At 43.0% G+C, this 23,389-nt stretch overlaps 1 protein-coding gene across 1 annotated transcript in view; it reads right to left on the minus strand.

Moving 5' to 3' along the window:
* Nucleotides 1-3,631: 3,631 nt before the first annotated feature.
* The window catches only part of TET2 (tet methylcytosine dioxygenase 2), a 133,819-nt gene continuing 114,061 nt past the window's right edge, over nucleotides 3,632-23,389 (minus strand). The window contains 4 exon segments of the mRNA XM_054726882.1: nucleotides 3,632-7,431; nucleotides 7,433-8,478; nucleotides 11,471-11,825; nucleotides 14,361-14,498. Coding sequence (XP_054582857.1) covers nucleotides 6,940-7,431; nucleotides 7,433-8,478; nucleotides 11,471-11,825; nucleotides 14,361-14,498 — 2,031 coding nt within the window. The 3' untranslated portion in view covers nucleotides 3,632-6,939.

Below are 23,389 nucleotides of genomic sequence, written 5' to 3' on the forward strand. Positions count from 1 at the left end.
ATCATCCCCAACTGCCCTCCCTTGCAGGCCTGGTCCCTCCCAAGTGCCCTCCCCTGCTGGCCTGATTGCCCACAACTGTCCTCCCCTGCCAACCATCTTGTGGCTGCCATCTTGTGTTCACATAGAGGTGGCCATCTTGTGTCCACATGGGGTGGCCATCTTTGACCACATGGGGGGGCCATCTTGTGTGTTGGAGTGATGTCAATTTGCATATTACCTCTTTATTATATAGGATTCTCTCAATGCAGAGATTGAGGGAAAGAAAGGATTAGCACCTAGCCTAAGGTTACAGAGCTAGTAACTGGCAGAGCCAGGACTTGAACTCAGGCTATAGTTATTCATTATATATCTTCTCCTATGGAATACATAATACTATCCTTAAAGTATTTTATTTCAATGTACATATTTGAAATATGGATACTATAAACATTTATTTCATGAACTATACCTATTAATAGGTGACATAAGTAATGGAAATAGAACTGTTATAATTTTCTCAATGATTTATTTTTTTCTCTTTGGTTTCTTTTTTTCTTCTGCTTTTACCTCTTAATTTATTTGAGCTTTTCACTAGTCTTTGTGGATTTTGTCTGTTATAAACTGTGACAATCATTCCAATTATTGGAATTTTCACACAATCACCAGGGGGATTATAAACGTATCTGAAAATCATCCTGAGGCTTTCTTGACATGACAGAACAGGGGATTATTCCCTTTTCTGTCACTTTCTTCTCTTTAGCCGTGAGGTCCTTGTGATACTTCATGATCAAGAGTTTTGCTGTTCTGTGAACCTATCTTGTCAAGTGATGGAATCAGGGGTCCTGCCCATAGGGAAAGGGGCAGGGGATGCAGGAGTCAGCTAGCCAAGCACTTAGGTATGGTCAGTGGCTTGAAGCATGGAGAGATGAAAAACTTTGTAAGAATAACAGTTTAGATCTGGCTGGTGTGGCTCAATGGTTGAGTGTCGACCTATGAACCAGGAGGTCACAGTTCAATTCCTGGTCAGGCCATATTGCCCAGGTTGCAAGATAGATTCCCAGTAGGGGACGTGCAGGAGGCAGCTGATCAATGATTCTCTCTCATCATTGATGTTTCTATCTCCCTCTCCCTCTTCCTTCCTCTCTAAAATCAATTAACAACAACAACAAAAGAAGAGTAATAGATTATTCTAGTTTGTGCTTAAAGCTTTGCATTCTCATTAATCTTTAGCACATCCCTGAGAGGAATGCACTGTTTTACAAATGAGGTTTAATGGCACATAACTAGTAAATTGCAGGGCTGAATCAAGAGCCGGGTACTTTCTGTTGCACCGTTACTTGTAAGTCATCATATTCCTTAGAGCTAAATCAAGAGCTGAGGACATCTCAGGTTTCAAGAAACAACACCCACATTTCTATTCACATGACTATTCTGTGCACGGAATAAAAGCAGTGGTCAGTGAATATGCCTATACATCTTTAATTCTGTGAATTTAAATGATCTGAATTCATGCCTGGGGGGGGGGGGTAGAGAAGAAGTGGAGTGTTTTTATGTAACTGCTATTTTACTCAACACCTAAGTAGAAATCTCATTTCAGTTTGAATTAAGAACTGATTAGAGAATAAAATGTCACGCCGAGTAGAGAAATTCCTTTTGAGGCAGCACAAAAGGAAGTCCCCAAAGAAAGCATATTCGTCAAGTGCATATGCAAGGAAAAGAGTGGCTCCTTTCAGGAGTGAATGCTGGCTAGACAAGCAAAGAGATTTGTGAGAAATTGCCTGGTAAGAGAGGGAAATGTAGGCAGGTGGCCTCGAATATATGGGAACAAAAGTATCTTTGTTCCTTGAAACTGAAGAGTGCTGGTAAAACTGAAATGATCTATAATTGCAGCTAATTGTCATCTCCGCATCTTTTATGAAAGTTTCCTCACCACTCCAACAACTGGAGAGTGTGTTTCTCAGGGGAGGGGGGGCATTGAGAAAAGGCCCCAACCCCTTACTAGTGAGCCATGTGACTGAAGTTAATGATCACTTGTCTTTATGCAGTAAGCACTCTCCCCTCACACTGATGCACTCTCCCAGCCTTCCGTTTATGCCGGATACTCATCTCCAGGTGGCCTTGAAACCAACAAAACTAACGTCCTTTCTCCCTGAATCAGGTTCTCACACTTGATCAAGTACAACACAGTTGAGTGAGGCAAGAGTCAGAGCTAAGCTAGAATTACCCAAAGCAGGAGGATTTTTATGATAAATAGACTCAGTTATCATATGAGACTGAAGAAAGGAGCAGTGGTCCTGTGTGTGACAGGGCAGCTGTGTGCCTGCCTGCCTGCCTGCCTGCCAACGTTCACTCTTGGCAAGTATCTCCAGAGGAGGCAAGGGGCCAAAAGAACTTCGTGAATGATGGCTCATCTGTCATTCCCAGCTGCCTCCCCCATCTAAGTCCACCTGCAGGCTCACAGCAGCAGGCCTGCCCACACCATCGTTTACAGGGCACTGGCATCACCTGCCTCAGCCAGTGGGATCTGCATTGGGCCTGACAGGAAAAGCTTTGAGCTCCCTTCGCCCTGGGCATGGCAGACTAGCAAATGAGGAGTGGGAGGTTCCCAAGGCTCAGTCAGAGGATGGATGTGAAATGAGGGTTGACAATGTCCCTAAAGGGCTGAAATTAAAAAAAAAAGAAAAAGATCATTGGCTCACTGCTTTTAAGTGATATTGCTGCTGCCTTTCCTATGCCGGCTTTGGGTTAGAGTGCTGGAGGAATCACCCAGTCAAGCTCAAAGGTGGGCTCAGGAATGACTATTTAAATCAGGTTTGGCCCAGGCTGAAGAGAGAGGGAAATATGGGAAAGGGAATTTCCTTACTTATTGCATGATGAAAACGATTTCTCTGCCAATTTGGGAAGGGAAGGGATAGAGGTTGGGCGGGGGTGGGAGGAGGGATGCGGGCTGGGAACGGCTGAAAGGCCGTAACTATAACTAGTTACTGTGTTGGATGTCTTGTGTTTCTAGGAAGTGCTTCAGCGGAGGGCACTGGTGCTGCGTGAGAGCTGCGTCACGGGACAAAGAAGAGGCAGAGATGAGGACACCCTAGCCTCCAGCTCCCTGAAGCCACATGGGATGGATGAGGACATGCGTGTCTATGTGGTGCTGCCCAGCCCATCTCCCCCCTCTTTTCTTGTCCAACACAACCTGCCTTTTGGATGGGCAGGAAGAGGAGTCTTCCTTGAGAAGAGTGAACATAAAGAGGAAAATGTGAATCGAAAAATCAGGGTGGCCTTAGACCAGAGAAATGTGAACTCAACCCCAGTGTACCTGCTGTTGCTGGTGGCCCTTACAAACTACACACAGGAAGGGATGGTCAGTCTAATGAAGGTCAGCAGATGCTATTACTCTATTCCTGACATACACTGGCTACTCAAGTAAGGTGAATACACTAACAAGTAAACTGGGAAAAAAAGGCTAATACCTATTTAACCAGAGAAATATTTGGCCTTAATTATGTGGATATTACTCTAGATATAGTTTAACATTAAGAATGACCATCTAAAATTACCTTTAAAAAAAATGAATTCTTTTCATTCCCTTTGGCCTCGTTGAGATGGCAATAACTTAGGCAGTAAACAGAAACTTTAACAAGACAATACTTAGGAGTGCATTAAATAAATATAAATTTTATTAAAAACACTCACATAGCGTTATCAGGAATGATATAATAATAAACGCTTTCAAATAACTTGCATTCATAACATTACAATACTTACAGTATTTACAACCATTCTCAGATTTTATAGACACCCAAACATTTCATGAAAATGAAATGAAACTAAGTTTTTAAAAAAGCATAGGAAAAAATGCACACAGAGTTCATTACCTTAGTGTCCAACTGCAGAAGGCTCCTACACAAGTTGACCACTAGCTTGAGACGTGAACTGTACACCACTGTGCGTCAATCAAGATGAAAAATTCATTCAAGTAAAGTTGACACCACTCAGAAGCATTTTCAAGTATGGCTATATAGTCAACCTGATATTCCTATATAAGCAAACTGGAGATCTGCTTGCCATTCATTCTGAGGCAGGTTTTATATTTACAATTATAGATCTGATATTTACAATATGCCATTCAATTTTCTCTTCTTCTCCCTACCTAACCTCTCCTGAACCCCCCAAACTATATTTCCTGCTCTTGCTGGCTAGCAGTTTGACAAGTGACAGTGGATGATATAGAAACCAAATATTCATAAAGGGATGGATGACTCAAAACCAACAAATATGCATGTAGTAGCCAAATATTTGGCATTAAATATATGCTATATATTTAATGTAAAATATTAAAATCATGTGGTTTGACATTTGCAAAGCAAATGTTTTTGAAATATTTGTAAATTGGTCACAGCCAAAAAGGGAAGTTTTTAAAAAGACAAAAGCCATGTTATAAAGAGAGATTTGACCAATAAATCTCAAAGGCTCCCTTGATTAAGAATTTGAAATTTTAGTAAGCAAAAGTGTACTTAGACCAAAATGTAATTGTACAGTCGATTGCACACCATACCCCTAAATGTTCTGCCTGTTTGGGGACATCCTTATGGATCTGTACCTTTACTGGTTACAGGATCAAAACATCTTTATTTAGAGAGTTGAAAGACTCTAGCCAGCAGCCACTTGCCAAACTCCTGCCTTATAATTTTCCCTTTATCAACTCAGTGCATTCTATTTCCATGTAATTTTTTTCCTGCTCAAAACAGTCAAAATATTCCCCAAACTTTTAAAATGCTTTTCTTTACAATAAAAGGGGTCAACAGATATACAAAATTAGTTTTAGTTACATGAGGACATATACAAGCAAAATAGGAGGGATTCAAAGTAAAAGGTTTAAATCCCTGAAAAAGAATATGTTTATTAACCTACAATTTTACATAAACACAGGTGACATGTTGGCATAAGGAGAACATGAGCTGAAATATCCCTGATTTTTAGAACAAAAAGGTTGACGTTCAAGTTATACTTGCTAAGAAATCAAGTATTGAACAAAAAGGTATGCGTTTCAATTATAAAAAAGAAAGACTTGGAAAAAAATGATGGTACATGATGCTATAAGCTTTCACTCTCAGTTCAATATCCTATTGCCAAACTAGTGTTGAGGTATATGACAGTAGGAACACCACTCAACCCTTAACTGAATTCTTAACTCACATTATGATATATTTGTAGCAGGCTGAGTAGCACCATCATGATGTGAATTCTACTTCAAATCCATATATATATATATGTATGTATATATTTAACTTTTTACAGTACTAAAATACTAAAGCATTGCGTTAAAAAAGTTTTGTTTACAATTAATTTACTTACTATACATCTCTTTCACTTCTTTATACAAATTAATGATTTAAAACCACCACAGCAAGCCAGCTGCCTGTTTCTTTTCTTTTCCTTTAATTGACAGATTCACATGGAACTAACCCTGTTTATTCATCTTATGCAGGCATCAGTCTGCTCGGTCGGTCTTCCTGGTAAAGAGGACACTTAAGCCAAGAAGTGACAACATCACAACGTACAATCATCAACACAAAGGCAGACTGACATTCAATTGCTGAAGAGCATAAAGAGCCATAAAATCACTTTGTGTAAGTGAACGGCACGGTTGAGTCTGTGGCATGAAGTCAATCATTACCGAAGTTGATAAAAAATTCTGAAAAGTACATATTTGACCAATGAACTTGTCATACAATTTTGTATAAAACTGTTACAGTATAGCATGAGAGATGAGCACCAGAAAACATGTGTTATGGACTAACGTATTCTCTTGAATCCAGTAAGCCCCCTTTTGGATTTAACCGGCTGTATGAAAAATGGACACATTGCTCATCAGCAGATGCATGGCTAAAAGCAAAAATATTTTAAAAGCTTTCTTAAAAAAATCAACTTTGCATTCTAAAATGAAAGTAAACTTTTTTTTTTTAAACGTCTCAGTACCTTAGCATTGTTCAAGTTGTCAAAGCTTAGGTAGGCAAAGTGCTTCTAAGACACCATTTAAAATATTTATACATATACATGTGTGTGCACATATACATGTGTGTGTGTATATATATATATGTACATATATACGTTTATTGTCCTACAAGGACTTCACTGGATGAGCAAAATCCAGAGGCCTTTAAAATGTCCACTTTTTAAAAACAGCTTGTGTAAGAATAGGTAATTATAATAAAAACTTGAATGAAAAGGTACCCCTATTATTCAAGGGCACTGGAGTTCACTGATAGATCTTGATGATATAAAGGCATTAAATTTTCAACTGTTAAAGACACCATTTTCTTAGCACCATTTCTTAGAACATCCAAACAAATTCAGTGTTTTGCTGTCTATTCATTTATGCTTCCTGTAGCTATTTGATAAATAAAAGTTAATATTAAGATTACAGTAAAAACTGCATGTTAAAAAAAATCATAATTCCAGTATTTCAGTACATCATATGTTCAGCACCAGATGGAATTTAAGAATCCTGCCACTGTAATACTACAGTACTTGCTTGATTTGTGTCCAGGACTACGCACACTCGGTATTACTGAAAAGTGGTCACAGATGTGTAGAGCTGCAAGGTGGGGAAAAGTCACATTTACATATCAGCTCGTCCAATCATAGAACCAGTGTTTAAAAATGTAAATTGTGGAACCCTCTCTTCCCCACCTTCGTTTTGCATAGAATGCTTTTTTTTTTTTTTTTGGTCTTTTTGCAAGGATGCCATCTGTGACCACTTAGGAGTCAGTGGAAATTAAGTGCTATGGTTAAGGTGACCCCTTCTTTTTTTTGTTTGCTGGTGAGCTGAGGTTCCTCCTACCACATGTGTCACGAATACCGTGTCCTTTCCCCAGGGCCCAGGCCAGGAGAACTACACCCTGCGGGCGGGCTGGCTGCGGTCTTTCCACGTGAGGTAACCAACCCCGGGGTGTGGCGACGTCACACGTATCGGTTGTAAGGCCCCGTGACCCGAGTGAAGGCATAGGGAGACGTGGTCACTGTGGAGTCCGTGGTCACCGACAGGGTCCGCTCGGCCAGGGACCTGATGAAGCGCAGGTAAGTGGGCTCGGCCGGCTCGTGCGGCTCGGCGGGCTCCCGCCGGGCCTTCTTGCCGTGGCTCTTCTGCGGCACGTAGTCCGGGCCGTACTTCTCGCACTCCTCCTCCTTCTCCCGGGCTTTCTCGGCCATCTTGGCTTCCCAGAGCGCCAGGCCGTGCTTGGGCTCGTTCATGCTCTTGTGCTGGTAGAAGACGAGCGAGATCCTGGTGGGGTGGTTCCGGTTGGGGTTCTTCAGGGGGGTCGTGGCGTGCAGCTCCCGCTTGGCGCACTCGATGAGGATGGAGCCGTGGGCCGGAGCCACGGCCACGCCGCCGATGTCAGGGTCCAGGAAGCTCTGCTCGCTGTCCGACCAGACCTCGTCGTTCTCCTCCGCCGCCGCCGCCGGCCGCCGCCGCCGCCGCCGCCGGGGGCAGCTTCTCCTGGCCGCCCGCGTCCTGCAACGCCCCGTGCAAGCCCGGCTGGGCAGCAGCGGCGCGATCGGGGTTCGGGCCCCGGAGCACCTTGGGGAGCCCGTTAGCGGTGTGGGGAAGCAGGTCGTTCTCCTTGTCCTGGAGGTGCAGGGCGTGGAGAGAGCCGCCGAACAGGCCCGGGGCTGCACCGTAGTTGGGGAGCATAGGAGAAGGCGGGTGATGCTCACCGTTTTTATACTCGGTGCTGGGGTTGCCCAGATGGGGTGGGAACCTGGAGGCGGCGCCCAGGAAGTGGCCATCCATCTCGTGCGTGGAGTAAGGAGGCAGTGTCCCCGCGGGGCGCGCGCTCGGCCTGGGCGTGCAGCTGCTGAAGGTGTCCCCCTGCAGGTTCTGGTTTCCGTAACCTAAGGGCTTGGCAGTAAAACTCGGGCTATTCCCGAACCTCGGCTGGTAAAGTGTGTGGATGGGCGGTAGGTTTAGCTTAGAGAGAGGGTCTTGGTTCGGATACCTGTAGAGATCCATGGGCTGGGACTGGGGAGAGTAGGAACCCAGGTAGGAGGAGCAGCTGTCCATGGATACGTTCCCGTTGCACTGATAGGACGGGTACTGGTTGTTCTGGTTTAGAAGCCCGGGGTAGGGGCTCATGAGATTAGAAGAATTCAAATATGAACCCGCAGTTTGGGATGAGGTGGAGTAGTAGTTCACACCGTTGGCGCCTCCTCCATAAATATCCGAACTGTGTGAAGAGCTTGAATAAGGACTCACTGGATTGGGCCGTCTCATATATAGATTGGTGGGTCCGGAAGAATAGTAAGAGCTGACAGTCTCCGAATGATGGTTATTAGTCAAGGGGTGATGTGGTGGCTGCTGCTGGGGTGGCTGTGGCTGCGGCTGCGGCTGCGGCGGCGGCTTCTGAGGCTGTGGAGGCTGCTTCTGTAGTTGCTGGGGCTGTGACTGGGGCTGGGGCTGCTGGGACAGCTGCATGACTGGTCCTGAAAGTCACAGAAGTTTTGTGGACAAGATAAGAAAAGAGCAGGAACAAGCATGCTTGATTATTATTTTATGAAAGCGAGTGAGGATGCTTAAATGCATGGAAGAACCACCACCAGGATTATGCAACACCCATCAAACCAGGTAAGAGCAGAGTCAGGGTGCTGATGACTGTCTTGGCATAATTTTTTGTGTCTAAAGCATCAGAAATAAAATGACAGACCTCATAAAAGGACAGTCTGGTAAGTGAAGGTAGAGGTAGTGAACACCCAAAAGACATTCAACGGAGAGCATCTCATTCTCTGGAGCCTCTGCTTCTGATCATGCCAAACTCTCTGCATGAACTGCCCTCCACCCTCCACCCCGCTCCCTGCCCTCCCTCGGCACAGTCATCCCTTCCTTGAGCAAGCCTTCCATGCCCTCATCTTCCAGGGATTGTGCGTTACCCACCATACACATAAGTCATATGAAGCAACAGTCACAATTATGGTAATTATCCATGTTTAGTCCCCTCTTTAACCTCCTAACAAGGAATTCCTCATGTGGGAAGGGACCATGCCTTATTTTCCTTTATTTCTCCACTGCCTGGCATGCGATACAATTGGTTAGATAGTTAAAATTAAGTAGCATAAAATTTGTTATGAAAAGATTCAGCAATGCAACGAGAAGAAAAATGACATTCATTTAAACACCCAAAGCATCTTCTATAACACACGAACCCATTTCATTAGCATGCCTTCAAGAAAGGACATTTATAGAGTTGTAGATGAAACTTTCCGCTTTGCAAGTGACACTTTACCAAGTCATACTGTTGTTTCATGACCTCACTTAAGAGCGTTACCTGAGATCAGAACAAATGGAGCTGCGCTGGCGGCCCTGACCACCGGAACGATCGTTACCGAAGCCGGTAAGAAGGGACGAGAGGCCAAGTCCTACACGCTTACCCTTTACAGCCAACTTAACGGAGATATCAGGGACTGAATAGGATTAATTTCTCGCAGTGAGTCAACCAACCAACAAATATTTATTAAGCATCTTTGGCACATTATTCTAAACTAGAGGCCCGGTGCACGAAATTCGTGCACGGAGGGGGATTGTCCTTCAGCCCAGCCTGTACCCTCTCCAATCTGGGACCCCTCAAGGGATATCCGACTGCCCGTTTAGGCCCGATTCCTGGGATCGGGCCTAAACAGGCAGTTGGACATCCCTTTCACAATCCAGGACTGCTGGCTCCCAACTGCTTGCCAGCCTACCTTCCTGATTGCCCCTAACCGCTTCTGCCTGCCAGCCTGATCACCCCCTAACCACTCTGCTGCCAGCCTATTTGCCCCCAACTTCCCTCCTCTGCCGGCCTGGTCACCCCTAACTGTCCTTTCCTGCAGGGTTGATCACCTCCAACTGCCCTCCCTTGCAGGCTTGGTCCCTCTCAACTGCCCTCCCTTGCAGGCCAGGTGCCTCCCAACTGCCCTCTCCTGCTGCTGTGGTGGCCATCTTGTGTCCACATGGGGCAGGATCTTTGACCACATGGGGGCAGCTATATTGTGTGTTGCAGTGATGATCAATCTGCATATTACTCTTTTATTAGATAGGATAGAGGCCTGGTACAGGGGTGGGGGCCAGCTGGTTTGCCCTGAAGGGTGTCCCTGATCAGGGTGGGGTACCCTTGGGGCGTGGGGCGGCCTGAGCGAGGGGCCTGTGGTGGTTTGCAGGCCGGCCACGCCCCCTGGCAAGGAAAGCGGAGGCCCTGGTATCTGGAATTTATTTTCCTTCTACAATTGAAACTTTGTAGCCTGGAGCAGAGCCAAGCCTGGGGCTCCCTCAGAGGCCCGAAGCCATTTGTGTTGGGGTTATAATTGAAACTTTGTTGCCTTAAGCGGGTGGGCCCGGCCAGGGTGTGTGGAAAGCTTTGCTTCCCCTGTTGCCACCGGCAACCCTGGCCTGCTCTCTCAAGCTCCATTCTGCCGCCATTTGTTTGAATTTGTTTACCTTCTATAATTGAAACTTTGTAGCTTGAGTGGAGGCTTAGGCCTGCAAAGGCTGGCAGAAAGCTTGGCTTCCTCTGTTACCTAGGAAACCTTGCTCTCTGTGGCTGTAGCCATGTTGGTTTGGGTTAATTTGCATTTTTTTAGGCTTCACCATGAATCAACAGGAAGATTTGACTTTCTAAGCAAACTGGTTCACCTAAATGACAAGATATACACTTTTCTCCTGTTAATGGTCAGGCCTATAATTTGGATATGGACATTACATTGTTGTATGATTCTTTACACTATTAACTGCTGACGTAAAGCAAGGGGCTTTGGACAGAAAATATCAACTAAGTATTGATAAGTCACATTCTATTGCTCCTTCTATAGATGTGATCCATGGGATGGGTGAAAGCTTTATAAGAACTACATGTGGACCCACCTCCTAAACCGCAAACGTAATATGGCCAAGGGAAGGCACCTTATTCTCCTGCCACAGCCCCCTAAGCTTGTTCCCAAACTTATTTCAATAAATTGTACTGCTTAAGTTATCTAGGCTTAAAACTTTGGAGTCATCCTTAAATTTGTCTTCTCCTTATCCCAATGTTTTGCCACCAGTATACTGATATTAATTTTGGAAGAATTCACTTCTGTCATCTTTGCTACATCTTCATTGCCACCACCAAAATTCAAGCTCTTATTACCTCACTCTTGGTTTATGGCTTCTGTCTCCAAACTATTAGCTCCTTCCGCTCGAATGTGGCCTACCTGCCACTGCGAGATTAACACTGATTTCACCATATCACTCACCTATCAGGAGATTCTGCCATTTATTATAGAATAAAATCCGAAGTTCCCCATCAAGCGGGGTCTGATGGTGCAATAGCTCAGTACCATCTCCAAGAGCAAAGCCTGGCCCTTGCGACTTTAGAGAAGATTCTGGTACAGAACTAAGACCGTGACTAAATGTGACCTTCCAAAGTGAACAATGCTCATTTTCAGTATCATATAACACATATATCTACAAGGCTTCCGTTGAATTTACCTGCCAAGTGTTTAGCCTGGGCTGCACCTTCAGCCTGCTTTGTGCGGGACGGGGCTGACTTGTCCTTTTCATTCTTATGTGCGCTGTTCTCCAGAGAAAAAAGCTTTTCGGCTGCAGCTTTCTTGGCTTCTAGTTTCCTCTGTCGGCACGTCTTCACTGGCTCTGCTAACATCCGGACTTTCCGCCGAAAAGAACTTAGCACCTGAATAGCACCATTTCGTTTCTTCTCCTCCTGAGCTTCTACGCTCCCAAACTCATCCACATCAGAGACTTTGTAGAGCGGCAGCACGTGGAGCTGCTCATCCTCAGGCTTGCCTCTGATTTCTCGATTGTCTTCTCTTGTGAGGGTGCATACCTGGTAGGAAAGGAAGACAGACAGCCTGTTTCAGTCCAGAACAACTGTGTGTGTGTGTGTGTGTGTGTGTGTGTGTCTTTCTTGCTCTCATTATTTAGATTTGTGGTGGTGGTCTACAGGACCAGATCAGTGACCACAAAACTATGTCTGTTATTAATAAAGAGTGGATCAATTTCCCCAGCAGCATGGCTCAATGATTAAGCATCAACCTGTGAACCAAGAGGTCGCTCGCAGTTCCATACCTGGTCAGGGCACATGCCTGGGTTGTGGGCTTTATCCCCAGTGTGGTGTGTGCAGGAGGCAGTGGATCATAGATTTTTCTCTCATCATTGATGTTTCTATTTCTTTCTCCCTCTCCCTTCCTCTCTGAAATCAATACACACACACACACACACACACACACACACACACACACACACACACACACACTCTGAGTGACCAGATTATTATGATCTCTGAACGCATAATAATCTGGCCACTCAGTGTATATCCTATATAATAAAAGGCTAATATGCAGCCAAAACCGGTTTGGCTCAGTGGATAGAGCGTCGGCCTTCGGACTCAAGGGTCCCGGGTTCGATTCCGGTCAAGGGCATTGTACCTTGGTTGCGGGCACATCCCCAGTAGGGGGTGTGCAGGAGGCAGCTGACCGATGTTTCTCTCTCATCAATGTTTCTAGCTCTCTATCCCTCTCTCTTCCTCTCTATAAAAAATCAATAAAATATATTTTAAAAAAAAAAAGGCTAATATGCAAATTGTCCCCTCGATCAGGAGTTCGACCAGCAGGCAGGCCAGCCAAATGCCCATGTCCCCTCCCACTGGCCAGGCTGGCCAGACCCCACCCATGCATGAATTCACGCACCGGGCCCTTCTAATACACACACACACACACACACACACACAGAGACTGAGTGGCCAGATTATTATGCGTTCAGAGATCATAATAATCTGGCCACTCAGTTTGTGTGTGTGTATATGTATATGTGTATGTGTGTGTGTGTGTGTGTGTGTGTGTGTGTGTGTGTATGTATATACACACACACTGAGAAGACATCTGGTCTAATTAGCATATTACATATGCTAATTAGTGTGTGTGTGTGTGTGTGTGTGTGTGTAATATGCTAATTAGACCGGATGTCTTCTGGACATCCTTCCAGATGTCCTTCCGGACAATGCCATGGTGGCAGGGGCTTAGGCAGAGGTGGTTAGGGGCGATCAGGCTGGCAGGGGAGAGCAATTAGGGGCGATCAGGCTGGCAGGAGAGAGCAATTAGGGGTGATCAGGCTGGCAGGGGAGAGCAGTTAGGGGCAATCAGGCAGGCAGGTAGAGTGGTTAGGGGCAATCAGGCAGGCAGGCAGGTGAGCAGTTAGGAACAAGCAGTCCTGGATTGCGAGAGGGATGTCTGACTGCCAGTTCAGGCCTGATCCCGCCAGAGATCGGGCCTAAACCGGCAGTCGGACATCCCTCAAGGGGTCCTGGATTGGAGAGGGTGCAGGCTGGGCTGAGGGACCCCCCTCCCCCCATGCACAAGTTTCATGTACCGGGCCTCTAGTGTGTGTGTGTGTGTGTGTGTGTGTGTGTGTGTGTGTAAAATATATATATAAATTTTTTTTAAATCTCCAAAGAATATGCTCTATGAAAATCCTATATGGCCTACAAAGCCTAAAATATATACTATCTTGCCTTTAAAAGTTTTTCATCTCCTGTAGTAGACCATTAAACCAATACCTTCTCTGCTTCTCAATAAAAGCTTTGCACCAGTTTTCTCAAATTCTTTCCACTATTGCTACTACCTCCTTGAATTCTTTTCTACCCTACAATATAACTTTAGTGCCTGTCTTTTGATTTTTCATTAACTGGTCACCTTCCTTAACTATAACTATATCCATGTTGATGACTCGTTAGATTGATGAATGCAGTTTCTTCACTTGAACTTTCTCATTCCTTATCTCCACCTCGGATCATCTCTCTCCAGGCAAATCCTTTTCCCGGACTTCGTTAGTATGGAAGGTTGCCCTACCCTAAGACTGTATTCATTTTCCCCCTGTACCATAGCCTCCAATTACAAGGCTCAGTGCATTTCACCCACTGGAATATGTAGTTCCGTGGGCGCTTTTTCACTTTGAATCTTCTATAGTAGTTACTGCGGCAGTGACGACGTGCTTCCATTAGTACTTCTCTGCAAGGTGACCGGTACTTTGGCTTGCTGCTTCACTGGCCATAACCTACCAGATAGCTGACACGTAATTTTTAAAGGTTTTTTTGGCAGCCACCTGCTAGGAGCTGGCAACTCATAGACACTGGTTTAAATTAGCACCAAGAATTTCCATGATTTTCATGTGCTTGTCAACACAGTTCCCCCTGGTGTGCCAACCTGTTATGAGAGTACTAGTTATGCCAAACAGTTATGCAACCACAGTTCATTCATGAAAACGCTGCTGTGCGTGTGACACCTGCAGAGAGCGTGTTCCTCCCACGAAATGCTGCCACCTGCCAGCCCCCTGCTCCTCCACGCCGGTCCTCAGCCGCACTTACCAAGGTGCTGCCATTGTGCATGTTGTGCAAGTCTCTATGGGCGTGAGCACAGAAGTCCAAGCACGCAGTGACCCCTGAGAACGGACGGCCTTCCTTCAGACCCAGGCGGCACTCTGGCGCTCGGTGTTCATATTCAATCTGAAAAAGACAAGTGTGTGTGTGAGTGGGGAGGTACTTGGGCTTTTTAAATTCTTGGGCATACATTTGATAAGGAAGTACAAGACCTGTGCAGTGAATAGGTCAAAAAGACACTGTAATATTTAGAACTTTTAGAAATGTTTCCTACTTTATATTAAAAAACAACAGGATCGTACACAATAAAGAAAATGCCTTGACATGGTAAAGTTTTTATTTGAGAGTGTTGGAGGTATAACTGACATTAAACAGAATATATTTAAAGAGCACTATTTGATAAGTTTTGACATAATAATACATGAAATCACGCCACCATCAAAATAATGTACTAGGTGTACCAGTTAATAATGTGGATTTTTTTTCAATAGATGGAGTTACACATATGTTGATATATATGTGATTTGATATGTATGCTATTTTGTTGTATTGACAGCAAGCTTCAAAACTTCATACGTCAAATTTGCTGAAGGTGTTAACATCATAGATATTTTTACGCTTAAAAATGTTGAATTTTGTGCCAAAAAAGCATTTTCGGGAAGTTTTAATTCATTATTTTGAAGAAAAGTGCTGCTGAATACTTCGGAAAGCTTATGGTGAACATGTTCCATCTCAAGATACTTGTGAACGCTGGTTTAAATGCTTTAAAAGTGATGATTTCAATGTGAAAGACAAAGAACGTCCAGGTCAACCAAAAAAGTTTGAAGACCAACAATTATAAGCATTATTGGATGAAGATGCATGTCAAACTCAAAAACACCTTGCAGAAAGATTAAATGTTGCTCATCAAACAATTTCCGATCATTTACAAGCAATGGGAAAGATTTTAAAGGAAGGAAAATGGGTGCCACATCAACTGAACGAAAGACAAATGGAAAACCGAAAAGTCATCAGTAAAATGTTGCTTCAATGGCACAAAAGAAAGTCTTTTTTGCATCGAATTGTGACTGGCGATGAAAAGTGGATTTATTTTGAGAATCCCAAATGCACAAAATCATGGATTGATCCAGGTCAACCATCAACATCGACTGCAAGGCCAAATCACTTCAGAAAGAAGATAATGCTCTGCATTTGGTGGGATCAGGAAGATGTGGTGTATTATGAGCTTCTAAACCAGGTAAAACCATTAATACTGATCGCTACCGACAACAAATAATCAATTTGAACCACGCTTTGATCGTGAAACGACCAGAATGTGCCAGAAGACATGGCAAAGTAATTTAGCTTTATGATGACGCACCATCACACACTACAAAAACAGTTAAAGACACATGAAAAGATCTTGCTTGGGAAGTATTAAGCCACCTGCTATATTCACCAGACCTTGCTCCTTCAGATTACCACTTGTTCTGATCGATGGCACACACACTTTCTGATCAGCACTTCAAAATGTACGAAGAAGAGGAAAATTGGGTCTCTGAATGGTTTGCCTCAAAACAAGAAAAGTTTTATTGGGAAGGTATCCACAAATTACCTGAAAGATGGGGAAATGTGTAGCTAGTGATGGACATTACTTTGAATAAAGCACTTTTGATGTTTCTCTTAAAATTATCATGTTTTCTTTGATTATAAAATCCTCATTATTAACTGGTACACCTAGTACATATCCATCACTCCCCAAATTTCCTCATACCCCTTTATAATTCATGCCTCCTCTTTGTTTCCAGGCACCCACTGATCTCTGTCACTGCTGATCATTTTTTTTTTCTAATATAAGTGTTCAATGCTATATTTCTCTAAGCAATGCTTTATAGCTGCATCCCACACATTTTAATGTCATCTCTTAACCTTCATTTCGTTTGAAATACTTTCTAATTTCCCTTATATTTTATTCTTTGATTCATATGTCATTTAGAAATATATTGCTCCACTTCCGATATTTAGGAATTTTGTAGGCATCTTTCTGGTACAGATTTTAATTTAATTGGCTTTAATTTAGTGGCTGCTTGCTTTAAAGTTTATGGTGTGCTCTTTAACTTACCACAGTCTGCATTCAAGTAATATTATACCACTCCATATATAAGAACCTTTTAACAGTATGCAGTAATCTCTCCTTATCCACAGTTTTGCTTTCCACAGTTTCTGTTACCTATGGTCAATAGTGGTCCAAACATATTCAATGGAAAATTCGAAAAATAAATCATTTATAAGTTTTAAATTTCACGCCATTCTGAGTAGTGTGATGAAATCTCACAGCAACCTACTCAGTCCCACCTGAGTGGTGAGTCATCTCCTTGTCCAGCATCTTTAGCTATATGTGCCAGCCTACCCACCCATTAGTCACTTGGCAGTCATCTTGCTATCAGATTGACTGTGTGGTATCTCGGTGCTTGTGTTCAAGTCACCCTTACTTTACTTAATGATGGCCCCAAAACACATGCACAGTGATGCTGGTAATTCGGATATGCCAAAGAGAAGCCATAAACTGCTCTCTTTAAGTGAAAAGCTGAGTACAGTCCATAAGATATTTTGAAAGAGAGAGACCGTATTCACATAACTTTAATTACAATATATTGTTACTAGAGGCCCGGTGCACGGATTCGTGCACCGGTGGGGTCCCTTGGCCTGACCTACCACAGCCTGGCCTTACCCGCCAGCTCGTTGGGTTCCAGCCCACTGTCTGTGTCGATTCTGCACAGCACAAAGTAGTGCACCAAGCGACAGGGGGAAGGAGCCTGAGCCCAGGCTGGGTGCTTTGCAGCTCCGGTTCATCTCGGCCCCCGCTGCGCCTGCCGCCACCACCGCTCAGGTATGCAGGGCGGGAGAGGCTCGCATTGCCACAGCTGCGCTCGCCAGCCATCAACTTGGCATCTGGCACCCGTCTGTCAGCTGAGTGGCGCTTCCCCCGTGGGAGCACACTGACCATGAGGGGGCAACTCCTGCATTGAGCGTCTGCCCCCTGGTGGTCAGTGTGCATCATAGCTACCGTCCAGTCATCTGGTTGCTTAGGCTTTTATATATATATAGATAATGATTCTATTTTCTTATTGTTTTTACTTTCTTTCTATGCCTAACTTATAAATTAAATTTTAGCATAGGTATGTATGTATAGGAACAAAAGTATATGTGGGGTTCAGTACTATCCACAATTTCAGGCATCCTCTGGGGGTATTAGAACGTAATGCCTGTAGGTTGGGGTGGGGTGAAGAGGGGAGGGAAACTATTGTCTTCCAATTCCCAAGCCTCTGTGCTACTTTAACATGTTATAAAACTCAGAGTACACTGTTAATATTTTTTTTTTTATTTAGCAAAGTATCTTTAAAATAAGAAAAAAGTCTTTTTACACACATATATACTATTTGTGATTTTTTTTTTTTATCAATCCAGATTTCTATCTGGTATTATTTACTTTTTACCAGAAGACTTCCTTTAACATTTTTGAAGTGTTAGTCTGCTGGTGGTAAATTATTTCAGCCTTTGTCTGAAGAAAATATTTATTTTGTCTTTACTTTTAAGAGTTGTTTTCTAAGTTGACAGTTTGTTTTTTTCTTTCAGTACTTTGAAGATATTTCTCCTCTATCTTCTTTCTTGCATTTTTTTCCTGACATGAAGTTTCCTGTGTTTATTATCAGTTTCCTCACTAAATGTAATAGATCTTTTTTTCTCCATCTGCTTTTCACATTTTTCTATTTATCACTGACTTTAAGCAAATTGATTTCCATGTACCTTTCATCTAGTCTACTGCCTGTCTTTTTTTCCACCTCTATTAGGGGCTTTCTCAGCTTCTAGGATCAACGGGTTTATAGTTTTGAACAAATTTTGGGGGGGGGGGGGGAATTTAGCTCTTATTTCTTTAAAAATTTTCTGTACACTATCTCCTTCTGGTACTCTAATTATGTTACTCTATATATGTTAGTATAATAATGAGTTTAATCTTTAGTAGGTCATCAATCTATTAATTTTATTTCCAGTTTTGATTTTTCTCTTTATTTCACATTGGAATTTTTCTATTGCTATGTATTCCAGCTCACTAATCTGCTGGTGATTCCATCTAATGTATTCTTTTATCCAGACATCATGTATTTTTCATTTCTAGAAGTTTAATGTGGGTCTTTTTTATATCTTCTTAGTTTCCTTTATCATGCTTATACTTTCCTCTGATCCATTTTAATGTCTTGTCTGCATATTACCATGTCATTTTTGGAGCAATTTCTACTGATTGCTTTCCCCTTTCCCCTCATTATGGGTCATATTTTCTCACTTCTTTGTATGCCTAGTAATTTTTAAAAATATGTTTCTACTGATTTTAGAGAGAGAGGAAGGGATAGGGATAGAGATAGAGAGATAAAAACATTGATGAGAGAGAAACACTGATTGGTAGCCTCCTGCACGCCCCCACCGGGGATTGAGCCTGCAACCTGGGCAAGTGGGCCATGACCTCTTGGTTCATGGGTTGACGTTAAACCACTGAGCCACACCGGCCAAGCTATGCCTAGTAATTTTTTATGGGATTAAGATATTATAAATTTTACCTTGTTTTAGAGATTTTTTTTTAAGCCTTTGTTCTGGGATGCCGTTATTTGGAATCAGTTTGATGCTTTCAAGACTTAATCTTAACAATCTGTAGATGGGACCAGAATAGCCTAATCTACTTCTGCTACCAAGGCCATAAGATTCTGAATATGCTCTTTGTCAGTTTGTATGTCAATAGGTCTTTTTCTTCTGAATAGTATTAACAAAACCTTTGTAGGTCTTGTATGAAACTAAGGGATTGTTCTGCCTACTCCTTTTGATGGCTCTTTCTACAGCCTTGGTTATCTCTTCACATGCATGCACAGTTCAGTAGTCAGCTGAAGACTCAAGCAGAGCTTTCTACAGATATAGGAGCTCTTCTCAATGATGCTCTCTCCTCCCTGGTACTCTGGGTTGTAAATTCTACGACGTTACTTCTCCATATTCTGAGCTTTGTCTCCTTAATGAATAGATAACCCTGGGGTCTGTTCAGGAACTTCCTCCCAGCCCTGGAGCCTAATGTACTCTTCGGGAAATAAGTCATGCCCTTTTTTTAAAAAAAACAACAAAAACACAACTGAATTTATTAGGGTGACATCGGTTTGCAAAACCATAGAGGTTTCAAGTGTATGACTCAATAAAACATCATTTGCACACTGCATCATGCGCTCATTGCCCCAAGCAGTCTCTTTCTGCCCTCCCTTTGCCCACCTCCACCTCTACCTCACCCCCTTTCCTTCTGGCTGTTGCCACACTGTTGTCTGGGTCCATGTGATAAATTCACCTTTTTAATTTCTCCTTTCTCTGCCATTACTATCGTGTGCTTTTTCTACTTCTACATATAAAAAATTGTTATATATATATATGTATATATGTATATATATATATGTATATATGTATATACATATATATATATACACATATATATATGTATACACACACACACACACACACACACACACACACACACACACGGAGTGGCCAGATTATTATGATCTTTGAACGCATAATAATCTGGCCACTCAGTGTATATCCTAGATAATAAAAAGGCTAATATGCAAATTGTCCCCTCGACCAGGAGTTCGACCAGCAGGCAGGCCAGCCAATCGCCCATGTCCCCTCCCCTTGGCCAGGCTGGCTGGACCCCACCCTTGCACAAATTCATGCACCGGGCCTCTAATATATATATACTGAGTGGCCAGATTATTATGTGTTCAGAGATCATAAAAATCTGGCCACTCAGTGTATATATATGTATAAAATTAAATCCAGTCCCTGTGAATTCATCATGGCTAGAATCTGCACTCACAACATGATGTTTTTGATGACTTAAATATTATTTACTACTGGGTTCACATAGTATATTTGTGTATTGAAACTCATGACTCTGGCCCGGCCAGTGTGGCTCAGTGGCTGAGCATTGACCCAGAAACCACGAGATCACTGGTTCAATTCCTGGTCAAAGCACATGCCCAGGTTGCAGGCTCAGTCCACAGTAGGGGGTATACAGCCAGTCAGTGAAGTTTCTCTCTCATCGATGTTTCTATCTATCCCTCCTCCTTCCTCTCTCTCTCTACAAAAATATCAAGAAATCTTTGAAGACCCAATGAAACTTAACTTTAGCAACAAGACTTTAACTATGAAAACAGGGAATAAAGCAAGGAAGCACATTCAGATATGAGAAATAAAGTTAATATATTCAGTTGAGGGAAGCAGGCAAAAATCAAATGATAGGGTTTGACAGCATCCATACCTCAAAACATCTTCCCATTTACTGTGTGGAAAGATCACATGGCTCTTTTTTGATCTCTAAATCATGTTAAGACATATAGATGAACATTACTACTAATGGTACCTATCATGCATATATTAAAAAAACCTTATCCAGTCACAGCCATTAATTGAATTAATTTATAGAGACATTAGATCTATTTTAATGCACAAATGTATGCAGTTAAATTTTATTTTATTGTGATAAGAAGACTTAACATGAGATCTACCCTTGTAACAAATTTTAAGTGTACTTTTTTTTTTACTACAGTTATAAATGTTATACAGCAGATTCTACAGCTTATTCATCTTGCCTAACCGAAACTTGATGCCCATTGATTAGTACACCTATACAGTTATTCCTACATAAATAGTGAAACACATCTCGGGAGTTATATATAGTCACTTTGTTATAACTTAAAAAATTTTGACTACTTTCATATTTTGAGCACTCCAGGCTCAGAAGATGCATAAAATACTCCAAAGGAAGTGTAATAAGTTAGACTATAAATGCTTAGAAAATCAGGTGTGTATGAGACAGTCTATAATGAGAAGCAAAGGAGTAAAAAGCACATCAATGTTTTGTTATCCTGTTCCTTTCCCCAGCTAAAATAATTTGATTAATAGCAGCTATGAAAAATTCATATTTGGGTAGTTGAGCAACCTTTTTAAAATTAAATCACTTTGCCCTCTCCCCACGCCCCCCCCCCCAACACACACTTAGCATACCCAAATGGTTGCTTTCTTACCTACATGATGAAGTTCAACAATCTTTATGTGACCTCCAAGGATTTTGTGACCTTACATCTCTACCCTACTCTCAGGGAGAACCTTTTTGTTTCTTCAGAAATATGTGCATCTTCTAGCCCAACTGTTACTGTATTATTCTGTAATTGCTATTGTACATATCCTACCTAATAAAATAGTAATACGCAAATTGACCGCACCTTTGCTATGCCCAAGCCACGCCCACCAGCCAAAGCCACGCCCACCAGCCAATTAGGGTGAGTATGCAAATTACCCAACAAAGATGGTGGTTAATTTGCACACACTGAGGGAGGGAGGAGTGAAGACTGAAGACAACTTAGAAGTAAGAGGGAGGAAAAGCGGAAAGCAAGGTGGCTGCCAGAGGGAAAGCCCGGGCAGGGTGGAGCGCAGCGGGGCGGGGCGGAGCGGGATGGGCGGCAGCGGTGCGCGGGTGCAGGCGTGGTGCTGCAACGGCGGCGGCAGCAGCGGCAGCGCATGCGGCCGCAGCGGCCGCTTGCAGGATTCTTCCTGCAAATGGGCTACTAGTATGTATATATATCTCATTGAGAGAAGAAATTCCTTAAAGACAGAAAACCTACACTGCTCATATTTAGGTCCACGGTGACTAAACACAGTGTATGGTTTGTATCAGGTTTTTATTTAATACATTTTGTTGTTGATATTATTGAAACAGGATAGTCTTTTGCTTCCTTCATGAGTATTTCTGAACAAATATTTTAGAAAACGTAGCCCAGGAGAGTATTATGCTAGTGAAATAAGCCAGTCAGAGAAAGACAAGTTATCATATGATTTCACTTATATATGGAATCTAATGAACAAAATAAACTAACAAAGTGGAGACAGACTCATAGATACAGAAAACAGACTGACAGCTATCAAAGGAGAGGGTGTTGGGCCTGGGTGAGAAGGGTGATAGTATTAAGCAAAGAAAGAAAGACTCATGGACACAGACAACAGTATGGTGATTGCCGGAGGGAAGGGGGTGGGGGTGGGAAGAAGTAGAAGAGGGTAAAGGGGGAATAAATGATGATGGGAGGAGACGTGACCTGGGGTAGTAAACAAAATACAATATACAGATGATATATTATAGAATTATATACCTGAAACATATAATTTTATTAACCAATGTAACCCAAATAAATTTAATAAAAAAAGAGAAAAATCTAGCCTTCTAAATATGTACAGTGTAGAACATACTTACACAATAGGAAAAAAATGTTTTTGCTTGGTTCAAAGAGCCAAGACCAAAATAAAAAGGACCTGGAAAAATCTGGCATAACTGGACACCTGCAAAGTAGTGCACCCATCCTACCTAATAAAAGAGTAATATGCAAATTGACCCTAACTCTACTACACCAACAAGCCACGCCCACCAGCCACACCCACCAGCCAATCAGGAGCAAATATGCAAATAAACCCAACCAAGATGGCTACAGCCACAGAGAGCAGGAGGGAGGCTTGGGTTTCCCCGTAACAAAGGAAGCCAAGCTTTCCGCCTGCTGTTGAAGGCCTAAGCCTCCACTCAAGGCTACAAAGTTTTAATTATAGAAGGTAAACAAATCCAAACAGAAATGGCGGCAGCCACTGAGCTGGAAAGAGCAGGAGGCAAGGGTTTCCCCGGGCAATGGAGGAAGCAAAGCTTCTGCAGCCCTGGCTGGCCTAGGCCTCCGCTCCGGGCTACAAAGTTTCAATTATAGAAGATACATAAGTCCCAAGAGAAATGGCTGCTGCCACGGAGCAAGCAGGAGGCTTGGCTCCGCTTCAGGCTACAAAGTTTCAATTGTAGAAGATAAATAAATCCCAGATACCAGGGCCTCTGCTTGGGTTGCCAGAGGGCGTGGCCGGCCTGCAAACCACCACAGGCCCTTCACCCAGGCCGCCCCACACCCCACCCTGATCCGGGATAC

Source organism: Eptesicus fuscus, chromosome 2, assembly GCF_027574615.1.
Source record: "Eptesicus fuscus isolate TK198812 chromosome 2, DD_ASM_mEF_20220401, whole genome shotgun sequence".
NCBI lineage: Eukaryota > Metazoa > Chordata > Mammalia > Chiroptera > Vespertilionidae > Eptesicus > Eptesicus fuscus.